We start from the raw sequence: 19,975 nt of genomic DNA on the forward strand, positions 1-19,975 counted from the left end.
TTGTGAATGTTGTGGATTGCTGATTAGTAATTAAAGTACTGAATGAAGAAAATCAGGCCAAAATTGAATGGAACTGAGAAAGTCTTAATTCGGTAATACAGATGTTAGAAACAGATTGTCTTGAGCGGCCCATTCAACACAGTAACATTTTACATAACCATGGAGTGTTTGCCTCCCATGTTAAACTCACGTCCAATGCCTTAGAGATTGTTTCCTCTCCCATGCCTTGTGATGTAGCTGTTTGGGTATTAATTTAGTGAAATATCCTGTCTGCCAGGTGTGGGAACTAGCTGATTTTATTGTAATACCAGATCATTACTTAATTCATATGCAACAGAGCGCAGCACATGGAAAGCATTATAAATCTATTTACAATGTGGCTGGTCTGATGATAACATTGTATTAAATTCCCAGGTGAGGCAATTTAAGCAATTGCTTTGCCATGTGCAGGCCATGGAAATTAAATTCTCATATACGCTCTAGTAATAAACCAACTTCATTGTTATGCTTATGCTGGTGGTGAGTGCTAGAAATCCTCATTCTGGTTACGTATACCCTGTTTCTCATGTAGATTCATCCAGGAGGCGGTACCACAGATCACAGTTCTTAATTAGTTTAAGCTAAGTTAATTCATTTTGTTTCTAGTTTAGCAGTGCCTGTCCAGGAACACATTCAGTTCAGTTGGGAAATGTTAAGGTCAAGTAGATAGATTGTTTCAAGCCAAATTTCCAGAGAGAACTGAGCAAGTGTATCTGTTTGAACTTGGCTTTAAGAAAATCAGCCAATCAGTATGCAAACGTTGTGTTCATCAAGTACAAAAACTGCTTGGCATCTGAAATTCTTACTTTCTTAACCAAAGACTCATTTTTGTCATCAGTTTAAAATAATCTGTTGACATTTTGTGCATCTAATGTCTTATGGATAACAATCAGTTGTTGATTTGTCCAATTTTTTAGGGTTCATATATGGTCTGTAGATTTCTCTGTCCACCCAGATATATAAGTTAGAAGGAATAAACTTTACACAAACACACAACTAAAAGTGAGGAATACCCTTGTATTTAACACTCTGTATGTGTGTGAGAGAGAGAGAGAGAGAGAGAGAGAGAGTGTGTGTGTGTGTGTGTGTGTGTGTGTGTGTGTGTGTGTGTGTGTGTGGCCATATTGTCAGTTGAAGCTTTTCCACCCTTATGGTACAGACCTGAAATTGCAATAGATTACAAACTGCAGAGAGCTTCTGTCTTCTCCAGAAGCCACATATAAAGCACCAGTAGACAGTAGTAACTGACAACTAAGACTAAAAATGTTGACAATTTCTTGATTTGCCTGGTTAGCTTATGTATAGAAGTCATTAACTATTTATAAAATGCATTATGAATTGGGTTCCTTCAAACTGTAGCTGAGTGTGTGACATTTCCAGCTCAAATTCTCATGCTTGCATTTGGCTAAAGTACAGATTTTATACAGTTGATAATAAAGTAAAAAATATTTTAGTTAGTTGATCCAGATACAGTAGGTGTTTCAGTTTCATTAACTTTGAATCTTCCAATTTAAAGTATGGCATAGTACTTAGTAATGTAAAATACTAACAAAAAAATTCCACAAAAGGTAAAACAGTTTATTGATGTTTTGGAGGAAAATTTCATAAAATAAGCAATTTCTCATTCAGACGAATTGGCCTTTTTGGGTGTTCAGTTATTTTAGTGATGATCCTGCAGGCTAAATTATAGTTTATTAAATTCAGCTTACTTAAAATTTCAAACCACAAAAAATTAGGAGAAAAGACCAATGGCAGGCATTTAAAAATAATTCTTAATAAAGCAAAGTGTGAATTTAAAAGCATTTTGTTCAAAGTGATACTTAATTGTAAAGAGTTCAGTTTTCAGTATCAGCTATGTCATTTTCATGAGGAACTATTTCTGATATTTGAAATAAGTTGTCTTTTCATTCTGTAACAGAAGTCAGTCCTATCAGAGAACATTTTATAAACTCAGCATATCATGTGCTTAATTACATCCAGAGAGTCATCCCAATGACCAGTTTTTACTATCCCAATGGTAAAGAGTGACATTTATAGGGCCCACCCTTCAACTCTGGATAACTTCAGTTCTCCTGTATTGCTGAGCATGTACACTCTTAATTGCTGGTTTTTTTAAAAGCAATGGATTCTAACCAAAACAAGATTAGTTATTTAGGCATCCATGTTTGTAATTTTCTTCTTTTGAAGTACAGCAAGTCAAAATAAGAATATAGTGTAATTGAACAATCTATGCCAATTTGTTGATATTTTGGTAAAAAAGGGAAAGACAAAAACAATCTCCATATGATATTCTTGCATACCGTGGAATGTTTTAGTCCCCCGTGGTGATGAAATGAATAATTAAAAAGGCAGCTCTGATACCACAGAATGTTAAAAGGTTTTCATTTCCTTTAATGCTGTAAAATACTTTTGCTGGATAGTTTGAAACTATTGTATCAAGGAGCCCCAAATGGGCAAAAGAAAGGTTTGGCTTGAATGAAATATTGTGCTAAGGCCCCATAGTGTACTGTCCTTATAATTTAGCATTTTTCAATACTTTACAGAGTCAGTAGAAATAGCTAATTAATAGTAGCTTCAGTAAATACAATAAGAGAAGCCAACCTAATATCTGCTGTTTGTGGCAGTGAGAAGCCTGCCATATTCAAAAAGGAATGAGCTGGGTCACTCCTGAATAGTTAAGACAGCTGATATAGATGTCATTACTGACCTCAGGCTAATGACCTACCTTTCCTGTTTTATCCTTTCTGCAACATTGTTGGTTTCATTTATCTACTTACAGACTTAATACATTTGCCAAGGTATGATACACACATTTGTAACAAGAAGTAGGGCTTGGGGCAGAGACCTAGAATAGGAGGGGATACCACCATCTCCTTTGTAACATTTTGCAACTTTTATATATTTTTATTTCCTCTGTGTGTGTATTTAGAGGGTAATAAAATTAGGAGGAAATTTTGTGCAGTAGAATGACTACTCAGCTATAGTTAGGACCACAGGGTTCTAGTGTCAATTTAACTAAAGCTACCTTTAGAATTCCACAAGACTGATTTTTGTTTCCTTAAAAAATAAAGGGATGTCTAGGTTTATTTATTTTTATTTACACCCCATTCAGCCCTTTTCAACAGGATTCTGCCAGAGAGTTAAGCCTTAATGCCCTGAGGCTTCTATTCTATGTAATGAACTAAACTCTCTTTCACGTCCCATCTTTGGGAGAATTGAGAATAGTCATAAATAATTTTCTGTGTTTTGGGGTTCAGATAGGGAGCCCCAAGTGAGAAAGGCAAACTTTAAAATGATTTAAAATCTATTAGTTTTCCTTGTTGAAAGTTCTTTTAAGTTCCAATATAGTAGGATTTTATGTTTAAGATACTATGATCTCTATGTGGCAAAGCTCTGCTACTTATTCACTGGTTTAAAAATCTAATTAAAAATCTTGTTGAATTCTGCTCACAGATTATGGATAGTCTTATTAAACTACAAAAATTTTTCATATCACAGTTGAGCAGGTAAGAAATATTAAGTCCTAAACTATAGACCCGAAATAGGAAAAGATTACTATTTCCCAGCTGCCATTTTTTAATTGACTGATTTCGCTCAGTTAGTTCAGATGCAGAAAAGGCAGTAAAGTAACCTGTACATCCACATTTGGGTCTGAAATAGTGATGCTGAAGTAGGATCTGAGGATGGCACTCTAGCTTCACAACTAATTTTCAGAGCTTTTTAGCTTTTCCAAATGTGTGCACGTTTAGATAATTCATGAATTGCTTGCAGACATGTCCCTCTGACTTTACTGGTAAAGGTAGATTTCTTGTAAAACAAAATTTTAGTGTGTGAAAAATCGATTCATAGCCTACTTGTCTTTATTTACTGGAATTGTGAAAAGTTGACTCATAGCCTACTTGCCTTTGTTTACTGGGATTGGGAAATTTGTTTTACCAGATACACATACACACACATTCCCACTACGTTTCCTTAGGCCGTTTTTATAGAGGACTAGGAGACATTTAAATTATAGTTTGGAAACAGGATGGGCTTTTAAATTCCATCTCTTTCTGATTAGTAACATCACAATAATGAAGGAAATGGGGATATGCTATTTTCCAGGCATCCCAGTATATAGCTGGAGATATAATATTATACTAGAAATAGAGATTTTAAAAGACCTATATTGTAGAGTCCATTTCCTGCCACAGTATTAAAGACCCTATATACTCTTGTTTTAACTGCATCTGGTGAGTGTGGCAGATATACAGCAAAATAGCTGTATTTTCTTTCAGCTTTGTGGTCTGATCTGAATGACTGCATGGAATAACATATCAGTTCTGATCCGTTTGTCAGTATTAATAGAGTACTCACACAAGGCAGAGTTTTTATCCATTACTGGCATTTGAAAAAACTTATTTAATTTACATTAAACTCCTCAAGTTCAAGAACTTTGCACAACTTTGGTTTGCAGATTTGAGCAAATAGGTTTCCATTAGGGGGCTCTCGAGGTTTGAGATGATGAGTCTTGATACCAGTAATGCTTGGAAGCCTTTACTTTCTAACGTTCATCTTGCTCTCTCCGTTTCTGTTTTGTTTTATAGAAAAGGTCACGGATCGCCTACAGTGACGAAGTACGGAATGAGCTCCTAGGGGATGACGGGAATTCCTCAGAGAACCAGGTAGAATGCTAATCAGGAAGGCCCGGTGGGTGGCTGGAGGGTGAAGGAGGTCACGGGCACACTGGGCTCTCAAGCCGCTCTGTAACAGTATTAGCGACAACTCATGTGGAAGCGATACTGTTTAATGCAAAGCTGGAGTCTTAATCAACTTCAAAATGTTTCTTGGAGATCTTACATTTAACCCTTTACCTTGTGATCACTGTCTGCTATCTTTTAAAAAAATCTTTTCTTCTCTTTTCTTTATTATTGAGTACTTAAGGAATAACTTGAAACACACTGTTTGTGGACAAAGCCAAGGTCCTCACCTCCAACACATGTAAAAGGAATAAAAAAAGTACATAATGCAGCTTTGATAATAATGCAGTATAATTAAATCAACACTCACAGCAAAACAAATGAAAGTAAGCTTTCAAAATTCGACTGGGCAGCTCAGGCTCCTATTGTGTACCTTCTTAAAAATACATTCACCAAAATGCAAATTGGAAGCACCAGTGTGGAACTTGGATACTCACATAGAGGTTGTGCTCCTGTCAGGTAATGATAATGATGATGATAACAGTTGTAGGAGGAGTAATGCGAGAAGTCTTTTTGCAGTTTAAGATCCGCATAGGCGAAAAAATAAGACACGGTTTCTTCTTCAAGAGGCCTTGCAACTTGGCTGTCAGCAATCACACAGTAGTGTCATGAGTCTAATTAGCGTCCCACTTCTTTCTTTGAATTAATACTGCCGATTTCATTAATTCATGTAGATAATATATATGACTTTAAAAAATGTTTCAAGAACCTCAGAGTAGAGATGATTTTTAAAAAATGTCTCAAACAGCCCTAGTGACTGATTCTCTTTGACACTTTTAAAGAAAATAAATGATAGGGAACTTCAGAAGCAAGACCTGAACGTGTTTATTAACGTTACTTTGGCAAGTCTAGTAGAAGCCTCTACTCTAAATAAAAATGAACATAAATCATTCATTGGGTAAATCAACATTTTAATAAGCCGCTAAAACATAATATATTGATATGCATTATAAAAATTGCATAATAGTGTTTACCCTTGCAAATAGAGTGTAAATCTATATATGCTGAAACTATAATACTATCCCCTAAATGTGAATATTGTAAACAGGGTTGTTGCTCATGTGATGAAAAGGCCCCCATTCTCCCACCCCCAGAAAGGAAGAATCACTGAGCAGTCCTATGTTTGTTTTTGGAAAGATCTCAGCTCCTCCACTAGTTGGATGTTATCAGCTTCAGTTCAGACATGTAAACACGTTAAGATTTGACTTGGGATTTCAGCTTCCCTGATTGAAATGTGAGCATAGCTAAGGGGGAAAAAAAAAAAAAAAAAAAAGGAGCACATCAAACACAAAAGCATGATGTGATAAAGGAGTTTTACTCATAATAGATTAAATAATGTGAGGATGAGAGCAAAAAAAATTTTTTTCCTATTTTAAGTGAGATTTAGATTGCTCATACCTCTTGAGTGAATTAATCATAGTTTTATTTTCTATCTTTACTGCAAATAAAAGCACTGTCCTTTTAAAAAAAAAAAAATAGTGAATGTGTTAAAAGAAAAAGTGAATCTCCATGTCAATTCTTTAAAGAGCTACAGATCTTTACCTCATTTGAAACTACTGCCAAATATAGAGGAAATAGAAGAGAAGAGGGTGTTTCTGTCTAACTCAAACTCCTTTATTGTAATGGATGCTGTAGAACTGTGACAGGGATCTTTTTTTTTTTTAAAGCATGTTCTCTTCTCTTAATGGACATTTTATGTGCCTAGAACATTTGCCTTACGAACATATAAGGAGGACTTTTTTTTTTTAACGCCTAAAGAAAAATATTCCAAAGATTGAGTTCATATTTTCTGAATTTTTCAAATTATACTCCTGTCACTTTAAAGTGATAACTCAGAGATTTCCCCTGGACTTGTATAAATCAAGCTTACAAATTCTGAAAGTGCTTGGAGAGCCTGAAGTTTAGTTGTAAGGAGCTGTCGCTTCAATAAATAGAGTGTGATAAATTATAGTCATGAGACTGTGGAACTGTTAGATTATTACTTATGTGAACTTTTCAGTCTAAAATTTGAAAGTTCAAAGAGATGGCACATAACTTTTAGGATATTTTGTTAGCAAAGTAGCACAATTTCCATATCATAATGAAGCCTTTATGTTTTGTTTTGAGGCTCTTTGTCATAATATAGGAATTAAAATCCCTAAAACTATAGAACACATCCTTAACTTGGAATGGTCACTTGAGAATAACTATTCTGCATCAGTATTCATTCAGACTATGAAATCAAAACAGAAACTTTTCCTTTAAAGGAAGAAAAGATTTGGCTTTTCGTTTTAATTTTTGTAGCTCAGTGGCTGAGAAGATAGCTTTTTCTGGCTAGGATCACCTTGCCACTAAATTAGAGAAGCTCACCTAGTAAATTAGAGAAGAAAATATTTTCTGTACACAGTAAGTTTATTTTCAACCTAATTATTGAGAAATTGATTTTTCAGAACTTCTTGGCCATGTCGTATTTATGGTAAATTTTAAAAAATACAGGGAGAACTTAGAGGTAAAAAATGAGACCAAAGGTGGCAATATTTGTTTAACTAAAATTGGGATACATCTCAGTTTTTTTAAAGTATAGGTCAGAAAAAAAGGATAAATAATTAATAGCAAAGGTTGTAAATAGACAAATGAACTAAGTGCTATCTATTTAGTTACTTTCAATGCGATGTCCACATCCTCCTTATAGTGACTTTGTAGATTTAGACAAATATGAATACCTTAGTTCTTATTTCTCAGTCTGCCAATTCATAGTCCATTTTTTTAGGCATCTAAAACTTGGCTGTTGATACACATAATTATGCTCTTCCAATTAACTATACAGTATATTAATTTACTCATATATGTAAACATTCTGCCATGATTAGAATTGTTATAATTTCAAAAATTAAGAACTTTCAAATGCATTTTTAATGTTCTCCATACAGTACATATTTTTATTTAATTCCAAATTAATTGCTTTGTATAAATTCATTTTTATTACATCCATTTCATGCAGTCAAGTGTAAGCTCATCCTTGATTTACAGAGAAGAGGCAAAATTACCTATTTGGCACATTCAAATATTGTTGGGTCTTTCCATGAACTGTTAGTTGTCTTGGGCATTATCATTCTGTTCTTTTAACAAATCAAATTTTCCATTGCATATGACAGCATCTTAATATTGTCAAAGAGCTTGTTCTTGAAATGTAGTGATGCTGTATTTCGAGTGGAAACTTTAATAATTGTTAACTTGATTTAGTTTCATGAAAACGATTCTTAGGAAAGGGAAAAAAAAAAAAATTCATACAGAATTAAATCCCCTTCACAGTAGAGTATGATAATGGGACAAATGTTCCAAGCTCCACGTCTGAAACCTAATAGTATCTCAGTTTCCATATGCAAAATTATATTGATCAGTGAATGAACCTGAGTAAAAGAAATTTGAGTAAATCCCAGATAGACGGTTCAAAAAAATATATAAAGAGTAGGGTTTGTCTAAACGTGAGGAACTTTTTGTGGTAAAGCAATATTCAGCAGATATGATTTGCTTAATTTTTTAATGCGACGTTCTCTTAAGTTCCGATTTGGGCTTGCTGTGCATAAAGTGTGTTAAACTTCAGCTACAGACCAGGGGGTGAAGTCGGTCAATTTAATTCCCGAAGATCTAAAGAAGGTCGGTATCATTTCATATAGCCCTGGCAGAGCAGATCATTACCAGGCACAAATCTGTTCGTTACGTGCTGAGGGTTTATAGCAAAATAAATAGACTGTCATCTTAAGTTCAGAAAATTGTGTGTTCGACCCACGATAATGTGTAAAGGGCGTTTAATAGAGTTCAGCATTTATTCGTTATCTATATGCGGACAGAGACGGCAGTCGCGTTATCAGCTTTAAAAAAAAAAAAATTCGGTAGTTCTGGGGGTCACGTGACGCCCCTCACACACAGAGGCGCGCGCGCACGAACCCTCACATGCTCTGCAGTGCAGTTTTGATTTTAGTCACAGCAGAAGGCTTAACCACAAGAGATTCCACTGGTTCAAACCAGCGTAAACCAGATTTTTTCAGCCCACAAAGGAACAGATTACCTCTTGTATCAAATTCTGCATTGGGGGGGCGGGGGGGCGGTGGTTGTGCAGAAATCTTTGTTTCAAAAAAGATGTTGATTATCATAACTCAACATGGTGGCGTGGCACACTTTCATGTCGCCTATGACGGAGCTAGAAACTCGATAAAATGCGAATCGAAAAAATACGAAATCACTACTTTCAGTCTAGTCTAAGCATTGTTAATTTTCAAAAACAGGCCATCTTTTGTTTACTTGAGTGAAAACTCTCAGACTAACTAAAAAAAAAGAAGAAAAAAAAGATAAAGATTAAAACCCCTCCCATTACCTAGCTTAGCTACAAATCCGGTGTAAAGCTTGGATGCAGCCATGCAGCACAAACAAGATAGAACGTTTTTTGTTTGGAACCTATTGAAAAAACAAATGGGTAGCATTTTTAAACACTCATTGATTATGGCAGGGTGGCATGCCCAAATGGTCTCCATTGCTGGAGAGTAGTTTTAAACTTTGGCCCTTTAAGTATCATAGTCAACTAAGAATGGTGCCCCCAGAAAGAAAAAAGAAAAAAAAATAGCTGTGCGATCAATCCCAGATCAGCTTTTTCTGAGAATTAATGTTTGCCCTTTTTCTCCCATGATGTTCCGATAGCAAAGAGAAAGATTCCGATATATGATAGGCCAGGTATTTTAGTTGAGAATTTTGCTTCTTCTAGGGAAGAATTGTAACTTTTCCCCTGAAATGAGATGATTGACTTACACACTCGGTGGTTACTGAGATAATGATTGTATTAATTACAAGTAATAACAACTTCATATGTGTTTTTGAGAGGTAGAAAAACTTTCTTTTTCACTAAATGCAGTGTGAGACCTTATGTAATAGATTCTATACCTTTTTTTTTTAAGATTCATAACTGGTTTGAAATCTCATTCTTTTGTACTTGAAATACTTTTCAAATAACAAATGAAATAACAGACTAAGCTGGAATGCATATGGTTTTCCTTGAATTGGAGACAAAAATAGCTTTAAGCTTTGAGAAATCTGGGCTATAGTAAACATGATACTTTTAGAAAGACTTATAGTGAGCAGTTCATGGCACGTTTTTCCCAAAGCAATAGTTTAATTTATTGGTCTGCTTATGTCAAGTGTTATAACAGATGTTACAGATATTTGGATGCTTAAAAATTATCAGTTGTAGACCTGAATTGCTGAGGATGTAAGTTTCAGGCCTAGAATATGGTTTATAGTCTCATACAACATAGGTTTCGTTTCTATTCATTGTAGAAACTGGAAAACACCTCAACTCTCCAATATTTGTGGGTTAGAATACAATACTATCACATACACACAGGGAACCAGACATATGGTTATATCCATTTTCTAGTTTCTAAAGAGTAAAACAACTTGTTTTATCTGTAAAATTTAAGACAATTAAATATTCTACAGAGAAAAATCAAAATGTTATCACAGAAGAGTTTGCTAACAGGTAAAGAGTGGCTTGAGGTTTGACTTTGTTGAAAACAAATTGCAGTGCAAATGCAGTTAGAGAGTTCATTGCTTTGAAATGACCTGGTTTACAAGATGAAGAAAACTGATAAGTGAAGAAACTTCAAAAATTAAAATTAAAACACCTTGTGACTATAGTAGCCTCTTCAGCAAAACAAAACCCTGGAAATCAACTCTGATAAACACAGTATTGCTAAGGATTGTGAAATATTTTCTGATTTTATGTCCTAAATATTATCTCTCCTGGCATGCTTTATTCCCAATTAAACTAATCTTACTTCCAAAGGTGATCTTGTTACTAGAATGGGTACAAGTATGACTTTAACATACCAGTTTGTTGTTTTAAAATACTTACTGGGACAAAAGCATGAGCTATTAATCATTTTCATTTGGAGGTAAAAATCTGAAAGCAGTTGTCAAGATTCAAAATAGAGAAACATTCTGAAAACTTGTATATACAAAACCTCTTCAGTGGTACATTCTTAGAAGAGAGGAACAGTAAACTTGTTTTCTTTCTTTATAATATAGACTTCTATGAAGTCGTTCCCCTTTATTTCATGATGGTGTCTTAGATGTACTTTAAAAGAGAATTTCACACTATTCTCTTTGTTAAATGTGACAGTGTGAGAAAGTGATCTTTATTCGTTCAAAAAACTCTGCATGTAGTCTATGTTTAGGTTCTTTTAATGTGTTTGTCTGTGATTTTTAAATGCTAAACATGTAAACAGATAAATTGTCAATGTTAATTCTGTATCCTGTCACACAACTGATCTTTCTTTCCTGCCATTTCTTTCCTTTTTATCTTTTTTTTTTTTTTTTTTTGGTGCATTCATGTTGCAGTTGATAAAATTACGTGAAGAGGTGAGTACTTCCTAGCTTGCTTTGTTTTTTTTTTAATTCTGCTTTTCCCTATAAAATTGAGTATCTAAATCTGAAGTAAAACCATTGGGTTCATTTTTCCAGGAAAATCTGCGCATATTAAAAGCATTGATTATATTGCTAGAAATGTTCTCTGCTATCTTTAAAAAAAAATACCAAATACACTCTAATCATGCTTATCACAGTGATCATTGTTGTTTTCTTGCTTTGGAAGAAAATTCATATTTTAAAGACCAAAAAAGGGAGGAAAAAGAAAGGAATAGCTTGACGCTATACCTAAGTGTAGTTTTCATGTAGACTGACTTCAGTTTTGTTTTGTTTGCATTGGTTTCTCAAAGAAGTCAACAGGATTAATTTTTTTTCTGACATTCTGAATTTACTGAAAACTGTTTTTAAACTAATTTCTTTCCTTCCACCAAAACTCTTAGTTCAACATTAGATACCATGAGCCTATTATCCTTTTGGGGAAACACACATATGTTATAAATACTCTACTAGTCTATGTACGCAGATACCTAAGAAGAGCCAAGCCTCTCCTCATTGTTAAACACTTTCTTTTTTGTAGGAAACAGCACCCAAGTGAGTTCTCATTTTTCTGAGTTTGCTAGCCTGCTTCATAATACAGCTCCAGACTTTTTTTTTTGTGGCCCAGCAAATGTTTATAACAACGTTGATAATTTTATCCCTGTATGCATGAGGGATGCCAAATGATTCTAAATATTTTTTTAAATTAGACCATACTTATCAAATATACTCTGCTACTCTTTTCAGAAATAGAGTAGTCATAGTTTTTCCTTAGTGAGATTGAATTTAGTTACTTTTACATTAGGACATAAAATAATGACCTATATTACGATTTAAAAATTGTCTAATTGCTTATAATAAGCAGAGTACTGTGAATTATTTTCAACTCTAGGTTGACTGTGTTGTTTGTGATTTTTTCCTGGAAGTTTTTTTATTTTTAATTGGTATGTCATCATTCTCTAGGTGATATGAATGCTAATTTAGAGGTTTGTAGAGAGTGGTTTTCAACAACTCTTCTGATTTAAGATGCATTCATGATGTCTTCTCAGTAAAAGTAATAATGATATATAAAAAGAAGGGTGAAAATACACAAAACCCTCACCCTCCAACCTTTTTGTGTTTTTTTGTCTTCCCTGCATGGAAGCAGATGTATATATTAAATGAATATTATAAATCGTAGTTTTGATGTATAAGATTATTCTTGAGGTGAGTGATATGTCAACATTATTCTTCTGCAAGACAGTCGTCTTGTATGTATTTGCATATGCTCAGGCTTAGGTGAAGAATTTGAATTTTCAAATATTAATGCGGCCAACTGTAGACTATGAAGAAACTACATGAAGCTCTTGGCCCTGAATTTAGCAATGAATATAATTAATAAGCTCTTGTGTCTTAGTACCGTCAGCATCATTGACAGAAGATTTAGTTTTAAGCTGAATTGTGGGGACTTAGAAATCTTAATTCTGTAAGCTGAAAACATCACATCTGCAGTTCTTTTAAAATACGTTTCATCATTATTTTATGGCTTTTAATTCCTTTGCTGTGCCTATAGCAACAGTTTTATCAGTTATGCTGCTGGAATGCATGTTACCAACACTATAATCCGAAATGGAATTGTACTTGGAAGAATTAGATCACTCAACTAACAGAATAATGTACTCTGAAATATTCTCTTAACAGTCTTTGATATGGATGCAGCATTGATGTTTATAGGGTAGGTTACAGTGATGACCCTATTGGTATATGGTCTGCTCCAAAGTCATTGTTTCTCAGGCAGGATGCTCAGAGTAATCAAACACTGATTTCCTCCTTGTAGCTATCCTAAGAAGACAAACACTCCTCTGCTTCAAAATAGAATGTTTCATACTATTTGGAAACAAAGTATGCCCCACTCAGCCCTCAAGGTGCTCTTTTTGGGGGCTCTCTTTTTGGGCTCGGTCCTGGAAAAGAGAGCATGCTCGGAATCGGGCTGATAGCGCGCAGGGAGCTGAGCCGAGCTCTCCGTTTGAGTCCTGCGTCTCCAGCGCTCCACGTTGCGCAGCTCCTCACACAAGTTGAGCTGTGTCTGAAGCTCCAGCACAGCTTCCCTTACCTGCTTTGAAAAGGGCTGAGAAGAGGGTGAGAGAATGGGTTTGGGATGGAGTGTGGGGGCAGGTTGAAAGCATCAGCTGCTACTGTACTGTATTTCCTTTCATTTTCAGAGACCAGGGCAATGTACAACTAAGGGAACAATGTAAATAGCACAGCTGTTACAAGAACTTGATTTTAGCTTGCCTTAAGTGAAGAGGTTCCAAAATACAAAGTGAGGTCCTGCTGGAAAGCTGCTGGTAAACTGATAGTCCTCTTGTGTGCAGATTTACTCTGATAAAATTGAACTGTCCTGCAGAAGAGTTACTGACATTATTTAGGAATAGACCTTTTTTTTTTTTTTTTTTTAATAAAAAAGTTCTCTTAGCAGTTTCGCTTTCCATTACAAAGCCATATACTGGATAAGCTAATTTGGCTCCCATTCATAGAATCTCAGAAATGATTCTATGTTTAAATACTTTGTTTCCTACGTTTTTATTATTGCGTAATTAAACTCTCCATTTGCAGTATTGAACTTTGATTTCTTTAAATCTGCAGTAGCTAAATATTTTCTTTTAGCTTAGGGATTTCACCTAATATGAAAATGAACCAAAATCTTTGATCTGAATTCTGGATTAAAAATCACATTTATTCTTGATGCCATAATGCTGATATCTTTTTAGAGAATCATCGATTTGAAAAACCAAGTCCTTTGTTAAGTTAGAAAACAATATTCAAAGAAGGGAAGAGCAATTCCCACTCCCAAAACCTTCATGTAGTGAGAATTAGGAATAAGAAAGCTTTTCCTATTCCTAATTTTTGACAAGCTAAGTAAAGTGTTAAATTTATTTTAAAATAGTCATTAATGCCAAACACATAAAGCTCCCCTTGCTTTTCCTTTTCTCAATTACAGACTTTAGTGATTTTGCATTTTTATGATATATGCTTTCCTTCCTCCCTTTTATTTATTTAGTGCCTTTTTTTTTTTTTTGGCTGAGGGAGGGGCAGTTTTTCTCTTAATTTCTCCACTGTATAGTAGATGACTCTATTAATTACTATAGACTGTTGTTGCAGCTTTCCTGACCTTCACATCAGGTCCTATCTCTCTGTTCTAAATGCATTGTTTTAATGATTCTTCCCCCCACTTCCCCCAGCACTCCCCCCCCAAAAAAAAATTTTTCAAGGAAAGCTTTGATGTGGCTTTAGCTGCCTCCAACGTCTGGCCGCATCTCAGATGTGTCACCTATGCCGGGAGGGAATAAGGAAATCACGTTTTGAATGGTAATGATAACATACTAATCACTTCCTTTCTTTGAAGATGGAAGCGAGATATTCTGTCAGCATCCCTGGCTGCTAGAGCTTGGAGGCACTGGTCTAGGTGTATTAGCTTAAGTGTGCATGTCAATACAGCTTGCATCTCCAAGATCCATGGGGGCTCATTAGAGCAAGGTGGATCGTTTCGCTCGACAGCCACTCAGATAATATGTGTGGCACCTCCTTTTTTTTTTATTATTAGAAAGCATTTCTTCGATTTTAAATGACATCTGTCAACAACACAAAGTTGGAGTTATGGTTGCATTTTTTTCTTTCTTTTTGACCAGATACCAAAACTGATTTGAGGGGGTAAGGTACTAATTTATACAAATACATGAGTGCGTGTACACATGCCCAAATATATAGTTACACATATTTTAGTATTTTTAAGTATCCAGACATACAAGCATCAGTACACACATATGGACCCACACACACACACGAACACACACTCCCAAGGGCATGCACATATTGCTATCCATTCACAGCCATTATTAGCTTATAAATGTATTTGTCAGTCTGAATATGATCTAGTGTATGATTGTTATGCTTAAAAAGATCAGCCTCAATGTAGAAAAGAAAGTTTAGAAGCTGAGGATTTGGGAAAAATCTTCTAATTTCCACCATCAGACATAATATAAAATAATGTATATTATCATTTTAGTTCTTAGTCTAAAACACTGTGTCAGAAATTCACTTTCAGTATAGTGCCATATATCTGGGAATATTTGGGAATAAATCCACAATTTTGTACATCTGTGTGCATGAGGGAACATATGTCTCTTATTTCTTAATGGTTGCCCTGAGTGGTCTTAGAACTAGAATTGCTGTTTAGTATTCTGTTTTAGTAGCATATGTTGTTCTATATGGCATCTTGCTGCACATCGAAAATTAAGGGGCATTCTTTAAGAATAAAATTTTCATTTAATATTTCTTTAGGAATCAAAGGAACTAGTGAATTATTTTTTTTCATGATTGCATTTTATAAGAAATAAATACAAAATAGGGGTCATTGATCCATGCAAATAACTCATAAAGCTACTTCTGCTGCAACAGGAAAGATCCAGTTGGTTCTGGTCTTCGTACATTTCTCAGTGTTTTGGAGCAAGATTCATTGTGGCCACGTACAACATGAGTCTGCCTTTTAAAACAAAACAAAGCAAAAAATGGATGGTCCATACACAATTGATTGATTGAAAATCGGTTCATTGTAGTGGTTTGTATAAAGAAAGATTTGCTAAAAATTGTCTATAATAGGTTGTGATCCGCCCTCCCCCCGAAATGTTAGGGCATACAACGGCATTATTTTTTTTAAGGCAAAAAAAAGAACATTGTAGACAGTCGTGTGATTTTTTTCCCCTTTTCCTTTTCAGAGGGCACATCTGCTCGATAACACAGAAAGGCTGGAAAGGTCATCCCGGAGACTAGAGGCTGGGTACCAAATAGCGGTGGAAACCGGTAAGGATTCTGAGAGTGAGCAAATTGTCTTGCTTATGCACAGCAGTCTTCACAACACATGACATTTCAGGGAAACTTCAAAGGAGTAGCAGAGACAGCAGCCCGAGATGTGGTTTACATATTGGGGAGACAATTGGGAGCTTATTTGCGCTTATCTTTTTTCAAGTTAAAAGGCATGACATCTACTGAAAACAGTTCCTGAGGTTTAAAAGTATACATCTGAAAAGAGATGGAATACTTTGTCTAAATTCTACATTTGTCTTAATATGCGGTTACATGTTGTCAGTTTACCCACCCGCAATGATTGCTAGCACACAGTGCTGGCTCCAGTTGTTTGCTCCTTTGCGATTATTCACATATGTAAAAATTAACATTTTAATCAGCCTAAATGATGTGAACTGGGGGCAAAGAAGTACCAGCATCAAGTTTACAGTACTTGTTTGTCCCGATGGAAATGATTAGGAAGTCATTAGGAAATGATTCCTAATGGTCTTGTTTTTATTGTTCTTCCAAATCATGAGCAGAGCCTGTAATCAGATATGGAGAAAAAGAAAGTCGTGATAATGGTGCTATAAGTGTTAGTTAATACTGTCCAAACTTTTGGTTTGAGTTAACACTAGTTATTAATTTCAGAAAACACAGCCCTAATTTGGCTTCTAGGATGAATTTACTTAAAATAGACATGCTTTTACATTATTAATGCTTCACGTAATGAATGTTTATTTTTACCTATTAAGTAAATATCCATTAACCTGTTTACACTTAGCAGTCTCTTGTTATTTAGCTATTTGCAAAGTATAGATTATATAGGATCTATTTTATGTGTTTTTGGGTAGCTCTTGCCCACTATATGAACAACAAAAATAGGTGGTTGACAACATTTCCATTGATTTTTTTAAAGTTTAGTGTTACAAAAAAATACTCATTTTGTAAGAGCAAGTATAATGAAAATGATTCCAAATGATTTCTTTTATGAATGGCCAGTGTTCTCCCTTGCTCCTAATTCATGGCTATGTTATATTGGCTTACTTACGTGATGAATTCTAAGAAATCAGATAGAATGAGCACAAATGATATTGGCATTATAGTAATGGTGAGAAAACTGAAGAAAACCATCAACTTTCCCAGATTTTTTAATAGTATGGGCAGTCCTTCTTTCTGAGGTTACTGATAGGTTGGCTCTCTGCCCTGCTTGGAATAAAAGCCAGTTTTCGTTTATTCTTTTAGTCCTTGGGCTTACCTTAAGAAGTGACTCGACTCTTTTTGCAAAGAATGCTAATAATGAGAAGTGCCCTGAACATGCGGTCAAAGGACCAGCCTTGGGTTCAAGCTTTTGTTTGTGTGACCTTAAGCAAGTCATGGGCTTCCCAGGTGGCTCAGTGGCAGAGAATCCGCCTGCCAATGCAGGAGAGCCAGGAGATGTGATTACAATTCCTGGGTTGGGAAGATCTCCTGGAGGAGGAAATGGCAACCCCAGCCAGTATTCTTGCTTGAAAAATCCCAGGGACAGAGGAGCCTGGCGCACTACAGTCCATGGGGTCGCAAAGGGTCAGACACGACTGAGCAACCAAACACAAGCAAATCACATAACCTCTCTGAGTCTGTTTCTTCTTCAATAGAAGGGAAATTATATTGCCTGTCTCAGAATATTCCTAAGAAATGATGGCATAAGTTAAAATGTGTTATACACCATAAAACACTATACAAATATAACTATTATTAGTAATGTGTGGTCATTTGATGATATATAGGCATTTACCTTTCATAGAAAAAAGTTATTTGATCAAAATTTGTATTAAAGGAGTTTCTAAAAAGGAGAATGTGTCACTATACCTGTTGAACATAAAAGGACCTTCTTTGTCAAAGCATCCTATTGGTGAGCCTCTTTCCAGACAGGACTGGGTTGGGTTGGGGATGTTCTTGCTATGACACTGATCACAGAGCTTGATTTGACTGATTGGACTGCCTTTTCTCTCCCACAACACCTTTCATGTAGCTCCCTCCCAAATATGTGACAAAGAAGGTCACAGATACTGGAGGGGCATGCATTGATCAAGGTTATAAGATTGAGATTTGATAGTTAACTCCTTTTGGTGAGTGCTGTAACATTAAACTATCAATATAGCCAGCATGGAAAATGCCACTTCTAAGATTGTCCTGCAAACCAACTTCAATGCCCTTGGATTTTTTAGTATAATACAGTAGTAAATTAACTGTTTATATCTCTGTGTGTGTGTGTAAAATTTGCTTAGTTGTATCTGACTCTTTGCAACTCCCATGGACTGTAGCCCACCAGGCTCCGCTGTCCATGGAATTCTCCAGGCAAGAATACTGGAGTGAGTAGCCAATTCCCTTCTCCAGGACTGCCCAACCCAGATTCTTTGTTGTCTGAGGGTCCCCTGCATTACAGGCAGATTCCTTATTGTCTGAGCCACCAGGGAAGTCCCAAATTAACTATAAAGTTTTATAAAAGTAGATATTTACATATTATGTATATATATATATATATATAAACTTGGGAACTTCTTACAGACTGTAAAACCAAGTCTAGGAGGAGGGATAAGAGTGGGCTTTGTGGAGTTAAACACATATGTGGCACACACCTAGACAGAAGTCATCATGATAATTCATTTCCTTGGATGAACGTGAAAGTGGATGAAGAAATGAGAAAGGAGGCACAAAACATTTTTCCTGCCCTTCTTCCTGTCTTATGGGAGGTGGGGAAAGTAATTATGGTGGTTTCCATGTTGCTTCTACATTTGTTGCTTCACTGTCAACCCTCAGCCTGGTCATGTCCAGTCAATCAACAGCTCTGTGTTTTGATTGTAATGTAAATTTACTATACTGATCATTTTGTTACAGTATCAGTTGAAGAACAGTATCTTTCAAAAGGGAGAACTTAGCACTTCCTGGTTTCTTCTTCTAAAAAACTGTGAAATGCAACAAGGCATAGTTATGGAAGAGCTATGATGACTTTTGAAACAGTACAAAAGAGCTTAATGATTTGCAAGTATTGGTTTGAGAACTGGTCCTAGAACACAATAAGAGTTTTCATCAGTCCATAGTAAAATGAAGGGGAAAAAGTAAAAATTAGTGATTTTCTTACAAACAAATGTTATTAAAGAACTACCCATTTTCTCAGATCATGTTTTTCCTATTTGGGGTGATAAAATAAAGGATAGTTTTATGATGTGATAGAAATAGTAGGTAGAAGTCATATATATATATATATATATATATATATATTTTTTTTTTTTTTTTTTTTCCTCTACCTGGAAAATGAACAAAATTGGCAACCCTGTTGGGCTCTTTGAAATGTTTTCTAAAATCAGGATCTCCTGCATTGCAGGATTCTTTACCAACTGAGCTATCAGGGAAGCCCTGCTTAGCCACAACATCTAGGAATTATTGTCTAATGTACTGAATTGGAGAAAGTGACAACAATCCCATTCTCTGGCCCCGCTGTTAATCAGCTTTGTGACTTTGAAGAATTCTTAGCTTCTATGTACATGTTCTTTTACTTGCCAAATGGAAACCTGATATCAGCATCAATATATCCTATATGTATATCTTATATTACATAAGGTTATTATAAAGTTAAAATGAGGTCATATATGTTCAAGTGCTTAGAAAGCAAATAGGGCTCTGGAAAAGTCATCATTTTTATGTTATCATCAGCATAAGTGGTTATCTCTGAAAATCATTAGCAAAAGATTTCAGCAAAAATCTATAAATTTTCTTGAAGACCTTTATTGGCAAATATCATTTTAAAAGTTTTATTATTATATATGTGTGTGTGTGTGGAATAGAATAGAAAGCATATTATTTTGACCACTAGCATCTTCCTAGTAAATAATAAAATCCATCTCCTAAAATTCTTGAGTCATTTGTGACATGTTAAAAAGTTATTTTGTCAAATTGGCAGT

The 19,975-nt window shown here is 35.2% G+C and overlaps 1 protein-coding gene across 11 annotated transcripts in view; it reads left to right on the plus strand.

Annotated features, from left to right (window-relative positions):
• VTI1A (vesicle transport through interaction with t-SNAREs 1A) overlaps window positions 1-19,975 on the plus strand; it is a 368,978-nt gene that overhangs the window by 74,843 nt on the left and 274,160 nt on the right. For 8 of the 11 annotated variants that reach the window (XR_009696149.1, XM_061162659.1, XM_061162654.1 and 5 more), the window contains exons 4-6: window positions 4,626-4,703; window positions 11,148-11,168; window positions 15,965-16,049. Coding sequence is in view for 10 of the 11 variants with exons in the window: in XM_061162659.1 (XP_061018642.1) it covers window positions 4,626-4,703; window positions 11,148-11,168; window positions 15,965-16,049 (184 nt within the window). In the remaining variant the exon portion in view is untranslated. The remainder of the gene's footprint in view (window positions 1-4,625; window positions 4,704-11,147; window positions 11,169-15,964; window positions 16,050-19,975) is intronic. The other 3 variants (XM_061162662.1, XM_061162658.1, XM_061162656.1) reach the window with 1 other exon arrangement.

This window comes from Dama dama, chromosome 15, assembly GCF_033118175.1.
Source record: "Dama dama isolate Ldn47 chromosome 15, ASM3311817v1, whole genome shotgun sequence".
Lineage (NCBI taxonomy): Eukaryota > Metazoa > Chordata > Mammalia > Artiodactyla > Cervidae > Dama > Dama dama.